The following is a 22,293-nucleotide window of genomic DNA, read 5'->3' as shown; positions in this document are numbered from 1 at the left end:
TCTGTTTCACTAATCTAGATCATAATCTTGTTCGTATACCGTTCCTGGCTTCGGATACATCACATCCCGTTTTTAAAATCCCTTTTTTTAACCCTAGCAAAATTTGTATAGGCTAGGACTCGTACTTGGAATTCTACGTTATGCAGCCTTTTCATTCACGTGGCCAGCAGCCATGCAAATGTTTGGGACATAAAAAAGTGTTTACATAAGAAAAGAGTTCAACTCCCACAGGATTGGTTTGTTACACAAACATGGCCGCCGTTTCATTGTTTTGGAACACCAATATGGCTGCCATGACGTCACGTGAAAACGCTCTATATTAAACACACTCACAAGAGCTGTATCTTTTATATAGTTGCACGGTTTTTTCCCCATAGTTTAAAAATAATTTAAGACACTTGTATTTTTTAAAAATTAATAATATAAATTAAATCAATCTGATAATCTCGAGATAATCTCATACAAGGATTAATTATCTTTGTATCATCTTCTGCTTGGTGGGAACTAAACGACAAAAATTTGAAACATTCTGTTGTACAAAAATACCACTGCCGACATTTACACCAGTGACTGTACTAGTTAACAGTGACACTAAAATATCCACAACGAACACAATGAACGTTCCAATACGTTACAAAGTTACTAAATCACGAAAGTCACATATATCAGACTATATATCTTAACACTTTTTACAAGGAAAAGACAGCTGTTTACTATTTGTCTTTCGTGCAGAGTAAGCCTGCCTGTCTACCAGTCTACAAGGAAACTATGAAAACTTATTTTTGCTACTCAAGTTGAACTGCCATCCTGAAAAATCGTGCAAAACTTGGTCTGAAATATAGGATGAGGACCAACATATCGGTGCCTTTTATTTGTGCGAAAGAAAAAAATCGACCCCTGTTACAGGAATAAAGTAATCTTCAGATTAAAGTTTAGTTTAAAAAGAATGACTCGCCAAATCTTACTTGAGATCTTCAGAAATCTACAGTAATGATAAGATGCGTCCGTCATATCAGCACACCAACAGAGATTATAAAAGTACGCATAAAGAACAAATTGATTTTTCCATCGGAACTCTTAGCTTTAACTTCCTACAACTGTTTAGAGTTTAAATCCGACGCAAAATTCTATTTAACTTTTAAGAAATGCCTTAAGTGTTTCTTCATGAGGATTCAAAAGAGGAATGTGAAGACAAAACGAATTTATTAGTTTCGATAAAACACATCAGAAATTCAAGATGGCGGCTCATTTGACGATAGTTAAACGAGTAAGGCATTATTCGCACGCATGGCTGCAGACAGATTCAGTTATTGATACTAGAAGTATCTACTGTATTTACACTTGACTTATACAAGTACAGTACCAGCTGTACTTCTACAAAAAGTCGACTCTGTGTCATCAAAGCTTAGTTTTGCTTAAACGTTAAAAAAATATGGAAATAAATTAGTGGACTCTATTGGCGTTTGGAAGGATAGATAAGATATGTACAAGAGGGTAATAACTAAAGGTAGAGACGAGACTTATGGACTGACTAGTCAGAATATTGTCTTATTTCACTTTTCAGGGTGGTTTATCTTCTCTAATCCTTCATCTCAGACGAGGCCATGAACTTGTCACGTGACAGAGCAAACGGCTGATTTGGCGCTACGAATGAAATAGAATAAAAGAGAGAAATAAATGGCTTGAAAACACTGGAACAGTAAAACACTCACAAGACTTTAGACATCATCAAACTAAATCCACATTGGTAAAGCATGACAAAATTTGTACAGCATCTCATCAGTCGGCCCTAAAACGTTCGACACTTGTTTTCCAACGCATAACAAACAAATCTCAAAACTCAACAGTCATTGCCTATCTTAAGTTAAGATAAGTTGCGTAACATCTAGTTTTCTATGCCTTTCAAGACGTTTTCAAGGCTATATATCTGAAGTTCATGGCCCCATTATGAGAAACTTTAAAGTCAGTCTAATATAAAAATGTGTGAGATTAAAATCTGTGAGCAGAGCCTGTAATTACTATCTGGTCTCACTTTTCAAAGGACAGAACGGTGCAAAACTTTTCAAAAAAAGAAAACAACTTTGGAATCTTGAAGCAAAGTTTCAGAAAAGAGAGGGTAATCTTACATCGAGAGACAATCTGAACTTATCTAGATAATCACAACATGATTCAGAAAGAAATAGTATTTATGTTTTATAGGCATCATGTTTGTGCTATTGCTCGACTGCAACAACCTGTTTTGAATGTTTTCCAACAATCGCAGTTTGTACAAACTATTTAAAATTGTGCTTTACGTCTCATGACAATTTCCTCTAGAGAGCCCAACTTCTAATCAGAAATCATAGGAAAGAAACATAGAGTCAATCAACACTTATAAAAGTTTTACACCGAAGACATTTCAGAAAATTGCGAAAGGTACAACTTGTAATACACTAGCAGCGGAAAAAGACTTGCATGTATTACGCATCGTTTATGCGTGTACTGACCTAGTGGAACAGTCAGCTCAACTAAGCAATTTCCGTGAACAATTCAGTTAAAACTCTGAGTGTAAAACATAATTGAAGGTGTTTTAGAATTTCTGATCCGTGAAGATGTCCTAATCATGCACATAGCCAGCATATCGGCCATTTCATAGACAGTTCAGAGGATCACTCACACTATGGCCACTTCTAGATTTAGACTGAAGTCTGCTATGCAATTTGAGATTCACAAATAAAGCTTGCCTCATATTTTAAATAACAGTATTTTCTGGTGTCTACCTGAAATAAATAATAGCTAACAAAAAATAGCTGCCTGACTGGACCTAACTGGACGGTTCCTACTCGCTTCACTGTTTCTCTCCGAATAACTATCTAGCAGATAGGACATAGTTAAGGTCATTCCTCACATTTGCATTGCGCATCCTTACTGCGCATAATTTATGGCGTCATTAGCGCGCGCTCGTGCACGCGCACATTGAAAACATGACGGATTTGCCTTGATATTGAGCTCTGTCAGATGAAAAATGGTTCTAGCTCACCAACGAGCACGGGCACCCCAATTTTTTTTCCACTCGTTGTAATCAACTAATCATAAGCTTTGCGTGAGAAAAGACTGATCTAATTTCTATTACTGAAAATTGAATAAATAAGAAAAATAGCAGATACACGGTGGTCTTTTCTATTTGGCAGTCGGTAACCACGTCAAGAAATTTGGTTCAAATTTTTAACCAAGGATTTAGCTTTCTGTCTGAATCAAACTTAAAACGTTTATTTGTGTCCGACCCAATGTATTGACTGTAGTTTAATGCGTGTTCTTATGAGTCCGGGCTCACAAAGATGTTACAATTACTGGGAATGCGTTCTTATAATAAGCATTAAATAATGCCAAAATGGGGCATTTTCAATGCCTCACTGCTCCTTAATGAGCATGGGCACCTCCCTTTTTTATTTTAAAATTGAAGTTATCATATGACAAATATTCAGTGGACAAAGTTTGAACAAAATCTATTGTCACTTTTATTTCAGAGGAATTACCTTAAATTGGTTTCAAAACGGCTGTACGTATTGTACTGTCTACAATTCAAGTATTTAGAGCTAGTCATACCACATATGAGCGAATTTCTATCGATTGTCGTATATAAGTTTGGTCTTGGTTTTGATTTTGGCTTCACAATAGATAGACTAAGAGTGTTAAGAAACTGTGCCAGCTGTAATGCTTGTTAGGCCCGGTTCATACGTCGCATTTCTGCCGTGTCGAATTCAATTCAACGAATTAAATTCGACAGAAATTCGACGTCTGAATCGGCTGCCGCATTTCTGCCGCACGTTCGACTGGTCTTGTCGCATTATCCGACAGAAATGCGACACCGATTCAGACGTCGAATTTCTGCCGTGTCGAATCTAATGCTACATTATGTTAATGCATTGACCATGCGTAAATGTTTTCCCGCCAAAGAAAAAGAAGAAACTTGGCCATTCTCGACCCAATGCAACCTAAACATATTGCAACACGTACTGCTCCGTTGTCAGCCTTTGCCTTCTCGTTCCACTGGCGGACAACTTTTCGCAAAATTAAAGTCCTTCGTCGCTCAGTATTTTCGTCCGCCATATTGAATACGCTATGTTTAAAACATTTTCCGCTGGCCGACACACCCGACAATATAAATTCTGAATTAAGTGCGACACAAGTGCGACGTATGAATCCACAGTCGCATTTCTGCCGCACTTAATTGAATTGAATTCGACACGGCAGAAATGCGACGTATGAAGTGGGCCTTACGTTGGCGAAACAAGCCGACATTTCTCCACGCGCGTGCACGAGCACTTGTCATCGGACAGATCTTCTCACGTTTATAAGCATTTGCAGGCTTCAGAGTCGTGCCCTACCTCTTATAACTTAGACTGCTTCAAGATCTTAGACTCTGCACCTACCAAGTACCAAGTTAAGCTTAAGGAGTCTATGGCCCGGTTCATACGTCGCATTTCTGCCGTGTCGAATTCAATTCAATTAAGTGCGGCAGAAATGCGACTGTCGATTCATACGTCGCACTTGTGTCGAATTTAATTCAGATTTAATACTGTCGGGTATGTCGGTCAGCGGAAAAAGTTTTAAACGCAGAGTATTCAATATGGCGGACGGAGATACTGAGGGACGAAGGACTTTAATTTTGCGAAAAGTTGTCCGCCAATGGAATGAGAAGGAGAAGGCTGACAATGCAGCAGTTTGTTTTGCAATATTTTCAGGTTGCATTGGGTCGAGAATAGCCAAGTTTCTTCTTTCTCTTCGACGGGACCAAATTTATGCATGCTCAATACATTAACATAATGTATGCATTAGATTCGACACGGCAGAAATTCGACGTTTGAATCGGTGTCGCATTTCTGTCGGATAATGCGACAAGACCAGTCGAACGTGCGGCAGAAATGCGGCAGCCGATTCAGACGTCGAATTTCTGTCGAATTTAATTCATTGAATTGAATTCGACACGGCAGAAATGCGACGTATGAACCGGGCCTATGTGTATCAAGTGGGAAAAGCCTGACCTTAATCAACAGGTCAAACAGATCAATTTGACGCTTTCCCTATAGCTGCACGCGCACGCGCATCTTTTTATTTCCGTTAACTTCGAAATTTATCTAGCGTATTGTTTTCCAACGCAATGTAACGTATGATTTGTAACAGGCACGTTTAAATCACTGTAAACTTTCATAACCGTCACACTGACGATGACGGAAGTATCGTCGAAACATGTTTGTGAAAATTAAAAAAGTCGTATTATTTTTGAAAATTTCTACAATGAAATATACTTTGATTTTACACCGCATCATCTTCCCTAACAAACAGAACAACATGATAGAATACCTCTACTTCACACGGAAACAAAGCAAATACTTATGAAAGTTCACGCTTATTAAGTAACAAAATTAACACAATAAAGTCAGGAGCAGTGGACGCGTACACTACCAAATCTTATAAAGATTTATCTCAGCTTGTTTTCGCGCGAGTATCGCAACGTAAAATGAAATCAATTGTTTTAAGCGACGTAAGTTGTTAAAAGCCATGAAGACTTAAGAGTTAGCTGAAATTTCTCAGTAACATAAAACAGAATATCCGTCAGCTGCAAACATTTATCAACTTTTCGGTAAGTACGATCAGCAATGATCAGTTGCAGATTCGCACATGTGTTCAAGAGGGGGTGGGGGGGGGGGGGAGGGAGGGGGTCATGCATGAGGTCGGCGGAATGAATATGTGACGTTTCTCTCTACAAGATTGGGGTGTAGGGGTAAATTATTCGGCCTTCTTTGGCGCGTGTGGTAAAAGGATTTGTGTAGATTGTGGTTTGAATTTGTTTCTCTTTTGAAATTGTTCAAGCAAGTTAGCGAGTGTCCTTTTATCTGACAAAATAAAACAAAAGTCGAAACGATTTTAAAACTGCTCCCCCCACCCCCCCCCCCCCCAAAAAAAAAACAAAATTAAAAAATTTCTCACCACAACAGTTTACCTTACGAACCACAATAACATGTACCTGGTGACGTTTTGGACCCAAGAGAGATGTTTTAAATGCTAAGCACACACGGCAAGCCGAGATAACTGCAATCTTTCTGAAAGATCTCCACTGAACAGTTGTGGGAGATCGGAAAGTAACCGGATTCTTCTTTGAGCTTTTGTCTAAAATCCAGCACAAAATAAGTTAACTTACTCGGCTCCTTTTGTGACTTTGCCAGGTTTTGGAGACAACTTGGCAGGTTCCTGAAGCGAGAAAAACAACATTGGAGTCATAAGCAGAACCCACGATAGCAACAGACAATTGCTGAATGGGAGCAACGTCTAAGAATTGCATTAACCCAGGTATTGACTAATCTCCCTTGCATTGACTTGCATGGCTACCATTGTTTAGAAAAACTTTCTTGCACCCATAGATTTAACTCTATCATATTACTTCGGATGTAACTAAGTTAAGTTTAGTCGTAAGAGCAACTTTAAAATAATAATTATATAATGCTAGTTGAGATTTTGATTATTATGAATTTTATTTCTTATTTAAGGCATGGTAAAACTTCAGATAATGTTATATGGTTTACATTGAGGCCTCACCGCGTAATAAAGCCTATTTCGGCAGCATGAAACAACTAAGAGTAGTAGAAGTATTGCTACATCCCCCTGACACTGAACAGAACGAAGATTACCCCACCCCCTCTCCAGTAATTTAACAATCACCAACCATCACAAGTCCTCGTTTGGAGAATGACATACTATAGTTGCTCCTCTCAGCCCCCACCCCTCCAAAAAAGGTTCTTCACCAATTGAAAAGAATATACAGTTTGTAAATATCTAAATAAAATAAAATAAAATGATTAACGACTTGTCTGACCAAGAAGAAAGAAGAAAAACCTACCCTTGACACGTCGGCTGCCTGTAAATACAAACAGAAAGCAGGTCAACTAATTGATGGAATCCCACGAAGGGTGACAGAGAAGACATTTTGCCTCGTTACATGAAAACACTGGGGCCATGGGGACAAAATACATCGCAATTGGTTGTCGGTAAACAACGATTCTTTAGAATGTAGCAAAAGGCCTAGGAGGCACAAGATTTACACACATACACACTACTCGTACAACCACGTTACTTTACTTTCACGGGTACCTTATCACTCTATCGATATCTATTCACGAACAATACGCTCATTTTTTGCCCAAATCACGCTTAACGCAAATACCTTCTACGTGCACTGACTTCCACCAACGAATGACGCGCTGGATTTTCGCCCAAATCGCGCGTCACGCACGCATGCATAACATACTTTCATTAAGTCTTCCTTCAGGTGTAGGAAGCTAACCAGTACAGAGCTTAATCTCATTCTCCTTAGCATGACGGAAATAGACGTATTTTGACAAGCCCTATCACCTACATGGAATACTAGTCTATCGAAGGCTGCCCTGTAACATTAGCAACTCACTGGTTGTCATTGATACACCTGGGTACAGAGGGACAATACAAGAGTAAAGTGTCTAGGAAAGAGCTCAGTCAGGACTTGAGTGTGTACCGCTCTTAGGTCGCTGGTCTTCTCTTAAACGCCTTGAAGAATAACTGCATAATTTACAAGGTGGAACCTCCCTTAACCGGACATCCTCAGGACTTCGTCTAGGTGTCTGCTCGCGGGAGTTTGAGGTGTCCGTTCGCAGAGATGTAAAAGGTTCTATTTTAACAAACAGTTTGAGAAAACTAACCTTTCTCGAAGTAAGGTGAACATCAATAACCAGCCATTTCCATTTCTCAACCTTAACATCTTTGTCTACCAGTGGCTCTCGGATTCTCATGTGAATTTCAATTTTTCCTCCAACTGCTTTGCGTCCCTTTTCCATGTCCATTAACTTAAGAGAAACAACACAGTGACATTTAACAACTTTCCTTATAAAGCACCTGTACACAGTAACGGCGACAATATTTAAGATCAAATCGAACATGTAAGCCAGTGATCTTTGCTGTGGTTGTCAAGCAACTGAGACGGTCACAAAGAAAAGTCGGACATTTTCGTCTTTTTGTGGCGCAGTCACTCACAGAAGCTTTGCTTTTGTCGTAAAATTACCGGAAAAGTTTGCGACTCTATTAACCAATTAACAAATGGTAAACGTCATAGCGTGTACTATTGAGTTATGGATGCACGCGGGAGGTTGCTAAGCACGAGAGAAGCGTAAGAGTCGCACGAGGCGATAGCCGAGTGCGACTCTAGCTTCTTGAGTGCTTAGCAAACCTCCGAAGTGCATCCATAACTCAATAGTGCACGCTATGGCGTTTACCATTTGTTTTATAACATAACATTGAGACATTGGAACAACAGAAGTCCTTTTATTGAGCTACAAAAAAATGTTCGTGTAGTCTTACATGACAAGGGAAAACAAGCGCGCGAAAATTCATTCATGACAACCGACTGCACACCAGTAACTCGATAAAGTTTCATCTTCAGACAACTGTGAAGACAGTTTCGCATTTCTGGCAGAAGAACGTCGGCCATTACTTTGGAAACAATGTCTGTCAAAAGATTTGCTTTGTAAACACTAGCACACACGTCAGCAACGTACACCCATGGGCAAATAGTAAACGCTAAATTAACCAATCAGAGCGCGCGCTTTGCTTTAGTTATGTTATAATCAAAAGTAGCATGGGCTGTCCGAAACTCTCACGTCAGCGTTTCGCCATCGGAATACGTCACGTGACTTGGCATTGCAGGATCAGTCAAATTTAGACTTTGTTCGCGATTATTTAATGTGACGCCTATTGTTAGTTTCTGCAATCAGAACATTGACAAAGGAAGAGACAAAACAGGTACTTACATCAAAACAGTCGTGAATTTCACACTTGTTGTCGAATGGGGTCAGCTTGAGTTGTACTTGTCCTAAAGCCTTGTCACCCTTTAGAAAACCCCTGGAAAATATTTCATGATTCCGCGATCAGGAACACGGAACCATAACAGAACTACTGACTGTCTGAGAGTAGCTGTTATCGCCGTTATTAGAGGTTTGACATACAAATGAGGCGAAAGGGTCAATTCTGCTCTGTATTGACCCTTTCGCAGCCTTTTCCAACAAAAGAATATTTGACCGCAGATTCAACTGCAATAACAGCTATTAGCCTCCTTACCAACAAACCTCAATCCACCACATTCTACAGATAATTTCAAGTCCCCCAAGTAAGCATCAATGTTGAGTTTGTTTCTAATTCCGACTGTCTTTTAGGTCAGAGATCTTAAAAGGTCATCTGATATCTTCACGAAGAAAGTTCTTATTTGGAGCTTAGCTCTTTTTCAGCCAGGTTTTTGGGCAAAAGCACCCACTGAATAGGCTCAACCGCACTCACTGAATGGCTTCTGAATGGGCTCAACCGCATTCAAACGGAAAAATTCCCTTCAGCCCTTCAGACAGCTCTAAGAAAAGCGTTTTGAACAAAGAGAACCTCGACAGTCTTCAAGGCCCCCAAGAGTAAGCTAAACAGACCAAACACCAGTACAAAATATTTACAACATGCTCTGCATTGTAGAAAAAAAGAAAGACAAGACCATGACCAAGAACGCATACCTTTCATATTTGACTTCAAATTTGACCGGCTGTCTTTTGAATATTCGCCCTAATGACCGGTTTTTCCTATCTATATTAACTTTGAAAACCTCGTTATATTCTGCAAGAAATCAAACGAGAAATATGTACATTAGTTCACTCAGACTGAACTAAAACAAGACAATAACTAGCAGAAACATAACAGCAGATCTACCTGGGTTGATGGAGTGTTTTATAGTTTGTGTTCGCCCTGTCTGTGGCTCATCAGCCTTGAAAAGAATCAATCAATCAATCAATTAAATAAATAACTAATTGATAATTAGGTGATTGAAACCCGACCACTCTAAGCCAGAAAAAAAAAAATCGAAAACGCAGCTTTATTTCTATGGTTAGGCCCAGTGGTGGATCCAGACCTTGAGCTAAGGGGGGGGGGGGGGGGGGTGCTTGTCCTGCCGTCTTTTCTTCCTCCCTTCTTTTTTTACCCAAAAATAAGGGGGCTCCCCGGGCCCCTCCCCTAGATCCGCCACTGGCCTACCGTCCACACTGATCCGTGACGAAAACAGAGCTTTTCGAAAACCCTCTGCAAACCGGAAGAATTTGAAAACGCCGGCTTTTCGTTTTCTTGTGGACGGAAAACATTTTGAAACACAAGAAACCTCGATTGAAATGGTGATCACCCAATAGGCCATTTCCGAGTTACCTGGTGTCTTTGTGCGAAAATATTCATAATTAAAATGTCCTAACATTAAGCCATTGTGTACCAATCCATACAACAAAGAGTTACCGAGGCGATGGCGCAGAACAGGAAGTGTTGGTTTGAGAATGTGGCTGCCTTATGTGCCTATACTTATGTACTTACACTCGGAAAAGGAAATTCATAGGTTACATAAGTGTACATGTCCTTTGGTTGGTAACCTGTAAAAAACGAAGTGGAAACAACTACATTTAACGTCTTTGTTCCAAGATCAGACCAAGATTCTCCTTACAGTTTTTCATGCATTGCTACAACTTGCCTTGGGAGAATTTGGCTTCAAGTCAATATTTTCTCAGCCTTAAAGAATATATATCTATACCTTTGTGACAGTTGCTAGTACAAGTACCAACTTCATACTCTGTATCAGTGAAGTTTACTCACTAAGTGAGAAATTTTTTATTTCTGAGTCATTACTTACAGAACTGTACTGTATAGAAGTGAACAATTTTGTTGCTAATTCGTAGGGCAGTTGGAAATCAGTTTTGTAGATCAACCACTGTTTGTTACATTACACTCTGTTTACTGAAGGGGTGTTACGCTTAATATTCATTTGCTGATAAGGTTGAACAATCACAGGAAACATCATAAGAGGTAATAAAACTATTACATCTTTTTCACTTGAATTTATTTACCTGAAGGCAGAGGAATATTGAGCCCTCTAACTATGGTAATTGCCACCTCTGAATCACTTAAATCGGGGAATGAGCTGTAAAAACAACATAATTATGACATAAGAAAATCCAGAACAAGTTACCAAACAAACAAAAAAACAAACTATACTTGAATGTCGTGAAAGCTCGAACAGGTTCAAACTTGACAAGTCAGCACACAGGAGTCAATGAGAGCATGACAGGGGCTTGAAGTCTAATAAAAACTATCAAATGGTCAAAAGAAGACCTACTTCAGTTAAAGATAACTCACTCGACAATTGTGAAAGATCTGTCTTCATAATGGAATCTTGGTGGGGGATCCTTGTGTTTCCGTGCGCTCTGCACTGCATCAAGGTCCTGACGCAAATTCTTTGCCATCTTCTCAAAGCTTCAAACACAAAAAAATGGCAATCAGCGAGTCATAACAGGTCCAAAGAGGGCTAAATTGGGGTTCAATTATGACAAACATTTGTTGAACACTGTTGAGATCCAATGAAGGAAAAGCTACATGTAAGCATCGGTGCTACGGTATTATCCCAGGGATGTGCACAAATCGATTTAAAACTGAGAGGGAAGTACAAGATATTTTTGAAGATATGTTACAAGTTTTTAACAAATTTTGTTCTGGAATGACGTTTGATGTTTGATTAAAAGCCTTTTTTGGATGTGACAAAATGCGTGTCCAGAATTTTGGAGGATTACTTTTGACTCAGGAGCGTTTTCTTTGGAGTTACACTTGACTTTGTTGCACCAATCCATTTGGTATTTCCTTACGTATAGCCCCCACCCACACCCACCCCCAGGATGTACAGGCATCAAATATTCTCTAATCAAAGCCTCACTGCACATTACATGTATGTTTATTACAGAAATTCTCATTTCTTTTTGGTAATTGCAATTTGTATTGTTAGTTTTTAATAAGCTCAATACCATCTTGCAGTATCAACATATGACTAACACCACTTACTTTTTAGTGTTGCTTATATCACCTAGTTTTTGGTAATGCTGACCATTTCTTACACACATCTGTGAAAAGAAAGACAACCCTTAAGATTTCTGTACATAAACAAAAAACTTCCATTGACTGAGAAACAAAACAAGAGGAACATGTTTTCAACCACATAATTTTGCATATATGTACCCTTTGCTGGGTGAAATCAATTCTACAAATGAATACAGAACATGACCCAATGAAGAACAGAACAAGTACAACAGTGCAATGTACCTCAATTTGTTTAATAAGTGCATCCTCCAGTCGTGAGAATAGCTCAGATGTTTCTTCTGGTGTGCGAGGTGTTGGATCACAGTCTGCAGCTTGCACCATCTCAAAACTAAGCTTCATTGTGGGTGCAGCCTTAGCAGCCGTAAATGGAGAAGGAGGAACCTTGTGGGGAAAACAAACACAATATTATTATTCAGCAAACACAGTCTGCACACACTACCGGATTTACATGTATATATTGTATGAGAAGGATGTCGTCAGAATCAAAATTGCACAGTGAATAAAGGTGTGTAAAGTATGTTGGAAACGCCGGACCAATTTGAGAAATCAGCATATACTACGATACATATTTTACGGAGGCTGTTTCATAATGCAGACCCTAACTAGAAATCTCTGCTACGTGTATACTTTACCGATCCTAAATCAACTCTTAGACCATTCTGGGCTGATAGAATCATCTTGTCAAGACCCTGGAAGAAACAAAATAAAGACAGTTCTCCAATTTAGTTGACTCATAATAATAACTTCATTAACAGGATAGATAAAAAAACTAGTAGTTGTCCATTACATAAGGATATTACTGCAGTGGAATCCTAATTTCTCAAACCCTCGATTTTTTAATCTCCAATAACATACCTCAAAAGTCAGTTGACTGCACTATCCACCTTTTTAAACCAATTTTCATTCTCTTGGAGATTCGAAAAATCGGGCCTCCTCTGAATCTTTATTTTCTTACTAAAAGTGTTTTCAATTGATTAACAAATGTTGTAATGAAAAACTAGCTGGTGATCACTCATCTTCAAGTAATTTCAACAACTTCATAGCACCATTGTGCAAAATTATCTTCATCAAATATTACAGTAGAAGATAAATATCTCTAAGACAACATGTACAAGAAGTCTTTACCTTACTCATCCTCAAGTAATTCTTAGCACCCTCCAGGTCTCCCTGCTTCTTGGACTGCAGAGCAGCTGTCTTGAACTCCTTCTGTCTTTCCAGGAGATAGTTGAGCTGTTGTTCATTGCGGCCAGGTGATTTTTTCACAGATGATGAAGCCTGGAGAGCAGGCTGGCCTGAAGGACTAGCAGCGGCTGTTCTAGAGGTACCAGCGACAGAAGATGAAGCAGCTGGTTGAGATGCAGTCCCTTGACTTGGCCCAGGGGCCTATGGAGATGTCAATCAAGTATTAGGAATGTTTACAGCTAAGGGTACTTACAGGATGAACGATTTTAAACCTCACTTAATTTCTACTATAATATTATCATAGTTACAGTTTATTTACAGACTGTTTGGATAGGCTAAGCATCAGTTTTTCAGAAATAGACTATGTTCTTGGACTACCTGTACATACTCTTCAATTGGAAAATAATTGCGTGAGCAAAATTACATTGAGGAGGACAAAACTAAACGAAGCCAGCCAAGTCTAATTTGGCAGTCACAGGATTTTTTTTAATGCAATCCTTTTCAAATTGGACTAGCATGTACCTGTAGTTGTATTAGCTGTTAATAATTTTTATATTCCATATGGAGCTGTCCAAATTACTTCTTGTTAATTTGCGCATGGTTGTATGGGATTTTCCAAGACCCCCCAGCTGGCAAATAATAAATTCATAAACATTGCTTCCATTCTTTAAAAGGTACATTTAATAAGTGCAAAATAACTGAGCATTTTTTTTTTCACCTTTTCTGCTTTGACAGAACATATCTCAATTTTTACATATTGTGAGTTGTGTGCATTACCTCTGTTACACAAAAGTTCTCAGTTGGTTCGTCATCAGGAGGAGCTGCCACACCTGGTATAGGGGCATATCCTGGAGGTGTTGGGAGTTCTTCAAATGTCACTGGTCTTCCTGCTTTGTGATTTTTGATGGCATCTTGATATTGCTGCATTGTTTCAAAATTAACAACTAGATTAGAGATACAGATTTCTATGAAGTGATAGTGATGTGACCAAATGGCTAATTCCCTCTATGAGATGCACCTGCAGGGAATCATGGTAGCCTATTCACTATCTTGAACTGGATATTAAATTTTGTTTCGATGAATACAACTACCATTGATGATTCCCTACAACTGGGCATTTCAGCATTCAAATATTATTAACTATAAAATCATGTTTTAGAATTTTGAGCGGTGGCAAATGTACTATATAACTTGGGATGAGTAAGATGGCTCTGAATTTGCAGATGAGTAGATCCTAAAATGCAGCTGACCTTGACAATACGTCCCATTCTCCGAGCTTTGCTGGAGTTTCCTTCTTGTTTTGCTTGGTTTGTGGCATGCTGGTATTTTTCCAGTCTCTGTTGCAAAGCTTCTGCAACATCCTTGGGGGGAGGGGGAGGCTCCAAGTTCTTGGGTGCACTGCCTTCCCCTCCTGACTCTGCTGTAGCTGAAGTGCTTGGCTGAGGCTCAGCAGGGGGGTTGACTGACTGTTGAGAGGCTGGTGGGGTCTCACCTTCATAATGAGTAAATTGTGAAACAACAAATTAAAAGAAATAAGACTGTTGGATTAAAAACCAGGAAACCATATCCTGGATTCTTAAATTTGGGGGCGACTTTTGGATTTGGCACCACTTGCCATGTACATAATTATATAGTAACCAATAATTGTACAATAAAATTGTATAGAAAAGAAATATTAAACACATGGCAAGGCATCCCCACTTAAGTACACCTTGATCTCTCTACAATGTATACACATATTTTATGTTTATAAATATTCTTACCTGATGATGTCTGAGGGGCAGATGGAACAGGAGGTAACTGTGAAATATCCACAACCTCGTCTTTCTCTAGCAGTTCAATAGCTGAATCTATTTGCTGGCAAATGGAAAACAAAATACATGCAAAGGTAAAGGAATGTCAGTCATGCACAGTCTGTGTTTTCAGGGAGCCTGAAGTTAAAAAAATACTTACTGTCTTCTAAATGCAAGTTGCAAAGCCATTATTGCTTAGCAGCAAAAAGCTTAAAATACTCTTAGATTGTCAGTTCTTTTCTCTCTTTTACCTTAGATACAGCCAAAAACTGCTTGGCTTGTTGAATATCTCCCGCTTTCTTGCAAGTCAAAGCAGCTATTCTGTACTGATTCCGCCTTGTTGTAAAAAGTTCTACAGTTTTAATCTTCTCAGACTCAGGAAGCTGAAAAAAAGTAAGCAATTGATATTTTAGAATAAAATAAAAGTTCATGTTGGTAAGCAACACCAACTTGGTCGTCACTGGAGCCCCATACCATATGTGTCTCCCCATATTTGGTATCTGTCAGTCAGGTATGCTTTTACCATGCGAGTCTTCTCAGTCAGCCTAGGAGGCTGCAAGTTGCCGTCAATCTAACAGCAAATGTCTGTGTCTGATCATTAAGCCAGATCTGACTATGTGAAACAAAATGAACTTAAGAATGAAAGGAATATCCATAAGCACAGATTAAGTTCCGTTCTGTAGTCCACAACAAAGTGACACTTACCATAGATTCCTGTGCTTTTGAATCAGCTGTCACTGAAAGCAAAATATACTATGTTAATGGTTTTAAATAAAATGTGCAATAAACAATGTTAGGTTACTTTATTATTATTCACTTTTAAATAAGTCATATCAACATTATAAGTAACATTATACTGTAATTCATCAAATATTTTCCCTCACATGCAATTGGTTTAAACAGGTCACATGACTAAATATTTCCAGCTAAAACTGGGGAATATCCCAGTGATACAATGTATTCCCCAATTTTCAAAACTGTGCGTGTTCTGATAACTATTTGAAGGATAATAAACACAATAGCCTCCATTTGGCATGAAAACATGCTTGGATATTAATTTTGTCCTTGGACATCATCTGTGGCAAGAAGTGAACACCTTTCCTTGAGCTATGCCCTCTCAAAACTGTTCGCTTCTCGGAACAGATAATGTCGGCAAACAAATATTCAAGCATATTTCCAAGCCAAATGGAGGCTATTGTTTATTTATCATCATTGTCATCTCTTTTTGTGCCTGTAGGCATGTAAGATAGTACACAATATATATTTAATTTTCATTTATTCCATCATACAAGGCAAACGACTGGATTAACAAAAGTGAAATTTGTACTGTTTCAAATCAGTGAAACTCTGCTAGTATAAGGACTGCACATAGTATCTCAATTTCATTAAGGTTACCGAATATGTTCAGGGGTGTCTCGCGTCCAAGCGATGTAGTGCGTCCGGTTTAAGCTGTAGATACCTAAACTCCTATATCAAATTAAAGCTTAAAGAGCTGGCTATCAAACTATACCAAGAACTTTGAAATAAAATGAATTGTCGAATTTTTCACGACCACTGAATGCGAGCACCAGAATCACCTTTCGAAAGCTTCAGGTCAAAGCAAAATTTTTTTTTTGCCAATTTAATTTTTTCCTCGGTTTCAGGGCCCAAAGCGCTTAAAAAAGGTCTCTGCGTTTTGGCATATTCAGTTGCAGTAAAAAGTTACAGAACATTTTCGAAATAGGATTAAATAAGTGTGGAGTGATCGTACAAAAACCGCTCTCGAAGAAAAAGTATTTCGAAATTTGCAATTCGCAGACACAGTTTTGTAGTTTATATGTTAAACTAGCTACTGTCCAAATTTGATGGCAATTTAACAAATTCCCTTTGAGTTATAACTCTTTTAAGTGTCTGCTTCAAGCAAAAAAATTTATTTGAGAAAACAGTGCGAAGAAAAATCTTCTGCTTTACAAACAAACTCCACCCACAAACGTCTTCATCTGGGTTCTCACATAACCGAGCCAAACAGTGCAGGGAAAGTTTACTACTGTTCACCTCCTGGTGAAATCTACACGCGAATCTCCAAAAAAAGCCCTTGCGTTTCGCAAGGCGCTCAAGGCGCCAAAGGAGGAGAATTTTTCTGTAGCTCGGTTTTTCTTGAAGCTGGTCTGGCAAAATGGGGAAGACTAAAAAGGATACAAACGCTAGAGTGGCTGGGCAAAGAAAACAAACAAAAGAAAGCACTGTGGAGCAACTGTGTGTCGTCAACTGTGCATGGATAATATTTCAAATGGTCTCATTGAGTCCGACAATTCATTGATATCGGACTCATCAGAAGAGTCTCTGTCAACATCCCTGTTATTGCTGTCAAGTTCCAACATTTTTACAGAACCTTTCTTTTCTCTTACCACAAATTTTTTTCCCGACTTATATACGATAGTTATAATAGCTTCATCCACGTGGCAAAGTTTTGCCTCTTCACTCATTGATGCATTCTCATTTATTCTTTGCTGTTTTTGCTTTTTCAAACTGGTTTATCTTTTAATGTGGTCTATGTTTACTTATAACTTAATAGAGTTACACCTAATACCAAAAATGCTTGGTAGTCAGAACAATGAGGCTGATCAACTGAGAAGTCAATTCGTGACATCTGTACAGGTAATTCCCGCAAAAATCGTCTTGGTTGATTGCATACACACCATAGGGCTGTCAATCAAGAGGTAAACTTTTACTTCGGGCGAAAACGAAAAACCGCCAGCTCTTCGCCAATATTTAGCCTTTCTCAAATTATAACTTTCTCAAACAATAACTTTGATTTTCAGCCAAATCAATTAAAATAAAATTCAAAGCCGCCCGCCAATTGGTCAGTTTCTTTTTACCTTTCCGCTGCTTTTGAAGTATAAAAGTGATTTTCCTGTTATTATAAATCTACCACAGTGTTTTACAGCTACGATCAGTGTGAAGCTTTGCCGTCATGTTTTTTCAGCGGTTTCCCATAACATACGTATCGCGGGCGCAAGAGGCCCCATGCGTTCTTTCACCATGAATTTATTCAGGCGATGTGGTGTCCAAAGATATTCTGAAATCTTTCCGTAATTTATTACAAAGTGGAGATGGAACATCAGCGAAGAAATAAGATGAAGATTTAGATATTCTCTGGGTGTCAAAAGGTGGAAATGTAGATCTGTCAAAGTGGTCAAAATATGATTTCAGCTCTGGTTTGATTCCTGATTCCATCAATTGCAAAGATATTGCCAGCAAGCCCATGGCGACCAAAAATGTTGGTTTGTGTTTTGCTGCAAAGGAAAAATTTTATTGACACTTTTTGGCGACTACATTTTTCCATATGGCGACTGAAAAAAAATTTTCAGTCGCCAGTTGGCACCTGCCGCAAAAAGTTAATTTCGGACCCTGAATTTACATATCACAGTACATGTAATACATCAAGAATGCAGTTGACCTCAAAGCACGTTTCAAGACACAACTTACTATCTTGGAATGATTTAGAAATGCCATCTTGGGTTGTCTGCTCAAGTTTTGTAGCCTTGTCACTGGTGCCCAAAACTTCTGGGGCAGCAGCAGGTGGGACTGGCTGTGAAAAAGTTGGAGCTGAAGGTTGAGTAGCTCCTGTGGTGACTGGTGGGGGAACTGCATCCATGTCAATGGGTTTTCCAGCTTTTGCTTGCTTGATCATTTGTTCTATTTCCTTTTACAACAAAAATAATAGCAAACAATGTCAAGGAATAGTTTATGGAATTCTGTGTCACTGTTTGACTACGTCTATCAATTTTAATCCAATTCTATAATTAGATGGCAAGATAAAGGTTTCTGTGTGAGAAAGTAACAATACAATGCAGTTGACTCTCAGTAACTCAAACCCTCAGTAACTTAAATCTTGTGCTAACTCTAACCAAAATTGATTTCCCCTGGATTTGCTTCATACTATACCTTTATTTATACCTTTATTTATACCTTTAATTTTACCCTCAATAACTTAAACCAATCAATAATTCGAAAATCCTGCTAACAAAGGGATTTTTCTTCCCTTCAGGCCACTTTCTTCACAGTTTTTCCCTCAGTAACCAGTAACTTCAGCACAGCACAGCACAGTACATATATTGTGTACCACACTGTACATGGAGTACCTTTTTGCTGTTTTGCATTCTTTTGTACAGTATTTGTGACATAAATTGCATGTATTGAGTTAGACTCTCCCCTCCCTAGCTAGTCATTATGTGTTGATATATCACGTGACAATGCACGAGGAATAAATACATTTCCCTTGTCAGCCATCTTGACTGTGTCTTTACATTACATGGTGTCAGAAAGAGCAGCGATATCCATGCCCAAATAAGCCATCAAGCTAACACCTGACCGACAACTGTACGTGGAATACCCATCGATTGTATTTACTGCAGGATAGATGTGAAATACAACGGCAATGGCGAAATACAAGAGTCCGGAGATGTCGTGGACCATACAAGATCTACACCAAGAATGGCGTCGCTTCAGCAGACAAGCCATGTGCATCTTTGAAGGTCCGCTGCACGATAAAGACGACAGCGTCAAAGTCAGCTACTTAAAGTTGTGGGTAGGCGATTAAGGATTGGCAGAGGATGAGCAATTTTACAAAGTGGTTGAGGTGGAGGATACCCAAGTTTGTTTCCAGTTGGATAGTGGAGCGAAAGCTAATGTTATGTCACTGAAGACCTACAGCAACCTCCAGCATCATCCCTTGCCACTCCTGAAAAAGACACACACTGTGTTGGTTTCCTTTTCCAAGCACAAGCTGAAGCCTTGTGGAGAAGTAGTGTTGAGCACAAGATACAAAGATAAAGTCGAAGGTGTCAAGTTCTTTGTGGTAGAACCTGAAGTGGAGTCAGTCACCTGTGTCAAACTTGGCCTACTCAAGAGAGTTCATCAGCTGACAAGCAAAAACCTACCAAAGAGCAGAGTAGATTTGGACAACTATCCTGAACTGTTTAAAGGACTAGGATGTTTGCCTGGCACCTACCATATAGAACTAACTGATGGTGCTATCCCTGTTGTTCATCCTCCAAGGAAGGTACCGGTACCACAGAGAGAGAAAGTAATTGAAGAACTAAAAAGGATGGAAAAACTGGGAGTTATTGTGCAGCAAGAAGAACCAACAGAATGGGTCAACTCGCTTGTAGTAGTTCAGAAGCTGAATGGTGCAGTGAGACTATGCATCGATCCTAGAGATCTAAATGCTGCCATGAAGAGGTCCCACTACCCCATGAAGACAGTTGATGAAGTGGCCAGCCGTCTACAGGGTGCCAATACCTTCACCATTCTAGATGCTAAGAGTGGCTTTTGGCAGCTGAAGTCAGATGAAGAGTCAAGATTCACTTCCCTGTACCTTTACCACCCCAATTGGCCAATACGGGTTCACGAGACTTCCCTTTTGCGTAAAGTGTGCCCCAGAGATCTTCCAAAGCACCATGGATCAAATGGTTGAAGACCTGGATAGTATGGAAGTTATAATGGATGATGTAATCATCGCTGGAGATGAATCAACGCATGATGAGCAATTGCACGAATATCTGGAAAGAACGTCTGCAAAGGGCTTAAAGTTCAACAAGGAGAAATGCAAGATTTGTCAGAAAAAAGTACCTTACATAGGACACCTCCTTACTGCCGAGGGCCTGAAGATTGATCCCCAGAAGATCAAAGCAACCCATGAAATGCCAGAACCAAAAAACAAAGAAGATGTGAAACGGCTTCTTGGCTTTATACAGTCTCTGAGTCGTTATCTGCCCAAGTTATCCACAGTGGACACTCCCTTACGAGAGTTAGAGAAGTCAGATGTATTATTCCATTGGGACTATCCACAAAAAGAGAGCTTCAAGAAGATCAAGCAACTTGTATCACAAGCTCCAGTGCTACAATATTATGATGTCACCAAGGCAGTGACAATCCAGTGCAATGCAAGTGGAAAGGGGCTTGGAGTAGTGTTGTTACAAGACAACAAACCTGTGTGTTACACCTCTCAAGCACTCACTGATACAGAGACGAGGTATGCACCCATTGAGTGTGAAATGTTAGCAGTTGTCTTTGCTTGTCGCAAGTTCCACCAGTACATCTATGGCAGGAGTGTTGTAGTTGAGACTGATCACAAACCACTACAAGCTATCAGTACCATACCTCTCTCACAAGTACCACTGAGACTTCAGAAAATGATCCTCAATGTGTGTGGGTATGATGTGGAGATACACTACATTCCTGGTTTTAAGCAAATCTTGGCAGATACCTTGAGTTGAGCGTCTGTGCAGAATGATGACAGTGGTGCTTTTGAAGAATTCCAAGAAATAGATGTGGTCCTATCAGTCTCAGATGAACGATATGAAGAATTCCAGAAGGAAACTAAGAAAGACCTGTAGCTACAAGCAGTTCTTACCATGGTGAAAACTGGATGGCCAGACAGAAAACCCCAAGTTCCCATCAAGGCAAGACCCTACTGGACATTCCGGGATGAGGTTACTACAGCAGACCGACTCCTTTTCAAACGAACACGCCTTATTGTCCCAAAGTTGCTAAGGCCTAAAATGCTCTGTCAGATCCACAAGAGTCATCTTGGAATAGCTAAATGTAGACAGAGAGCCAAAGAGGTACTATTTTGGCCTGGAATGTCAGTGGAAATTGAGCAAATGGTCACCAATTGTAGTGTGTGTGCTGACTACGGCAAGAAACAGCCCTCTGAACCACTGAAGCCCTATGTGCCACCATCACTTCCTTGCTTCCTTGGAAGAAGATAGGAACCGACCTATTTGAATTTCACGGAGAACATTATTCACTCTCTGTGTGCTATCGCAGCAAATTCCTCGAAGTAACAAAGATGGAATTTTTAAGAAGTGGAGCTGTGGTAGAGGAGTTGAAAAGGCAGTTTGGGGTCCATGGAATCCCAGCAGAAGTGGTTTCAGATAATGGTCCCCAGTTCAGCAGTAGCGAGTTCCAGGAATTTGCCAAAGATTATGGCTTTAAGCATACCACCACATCGCCACATTACTCCAAGGCTAATGGAGAAGTGGAGAGAGCTATCCAAACTGTCAAGAAGTTGTGGTGAAAGAATGATGACAAGCACTTGGCCTTGCTGGATTATCAAACAACACCATTACGAGACATTGAACTGTCTCCAGCACAATTACTCATGGGTCATCGACTGAGAAATAAATTGCCCATGATGGAATGTCTGCTTCAGCCTGCAAGCAACAACCAGCAAGAAGTCTCCAGGTATCTGGAGAAGACCAAAGAAACCCAGAAGAAATACCATGACCGCCATGCAAGCAAGGACATGAAGAAACTTCAGCCTGGGAAAAAAGTTCAATTGCAGCCTTGGACGGACTCCAAAGAATGGAAGCCAGCCACTGTGGTCAAA

General features: G+C 39.5%; 1 protein-coding gene across 1 annotated transcript in view; it reads right to left on the bottom strand.

Annotated features, from left to right (window-relative positions):
• Window positions 1-22,293, bottom strand: part of LOC145463983 (coiled-coil and C2 domain-containing protein 1-like) — a 32,283-nt gene that overhangs the window by 3,960 nt on the left and 6,030 nt on the right. The window contains exons 6-24 of the mRNA XM_081447782.1: window positions 18,387-18,603; window positions 15,624-15,655; window positions 15,170-15,301; window positions 14,889-14,982; window positions 14,376-14,617; window positions 13,903-14,046; window positions 13,069-13,326; window positions 12,576-12,632; window positions 12,166-12,324; window positions 11,908-11,966; window positions 11,212-11,328; window positions 10,923-10,996; window positions 10,396-10,451; window positions 9,751-9,805; window positions 9,558-9,657; window positions 8,817-8,907; window positions 7,713-7,856; window positions 6,878-6,895; window positions 6,182-6,231 (exon numbers count right to left, since the gene is read on the bottom strand). Coding sequence (XP_081303908.1) covers window positions 6,182-6,231; window positions 6,878-6,895; window positions 7,713-7,856; window positions 8,817-8,907; window positions 9,558-9,657; window positions 9,751-9,805; window positions 10,396-10,451; window positions 10,923-10,996; window positions 11,212-11,328; window positions 11,908-11,966; window positions 12,166-12,324; window positions 12,576-12,632; window positions 13,069-13,326; window positions 13,903-14,046; window positions 14,376-14,617; window positions 14,889-14,982; window positions 15,170-15,301; window positions 15,624-15,655; window positions 18,387-18,603 — 2,099 coding nt within the window. The remainder of the gene's footprint in view (window positions 1-6,181; window positions 6,232-6,877; window positions 6,896-7,712; window positions 7,857-8,816; window positions 8,908-9,557; window positions 9,658-9,750; window positions 9,806-10,395; window positions 10,452-10,922; window positions 10,997-11,211; window positions 11,329-11,907; window positions 11,967-12,165; window positions 12,325-12,575; window positions 12,633-13,068; window positions 13,327-13,902; window positions 14,047-14,375; window positions 14,618-14,888; window positions 14,983-15,169; window positions 15,302-15,623; window positions 15,656-18,386; window positions 18,604-22,293) is intronic.

This window comes from Orbicella franksi, chromosome 12 (genome assembly GCF_964199315.1).
Source record: "Orbicella franksi chromosome 12, jaOrbFran1.1, whole genome shotgun sequence".
Taxonomy (NCBI): Eukaryota; Metazoa; Cnidaria; class Anthozoa; order Scleractinia; family Merulinidae; genus Orbicella; species Orbicella franksi.
This window is presented reverse-complemented; position numbering and strand designations above follow the sequence as displayed.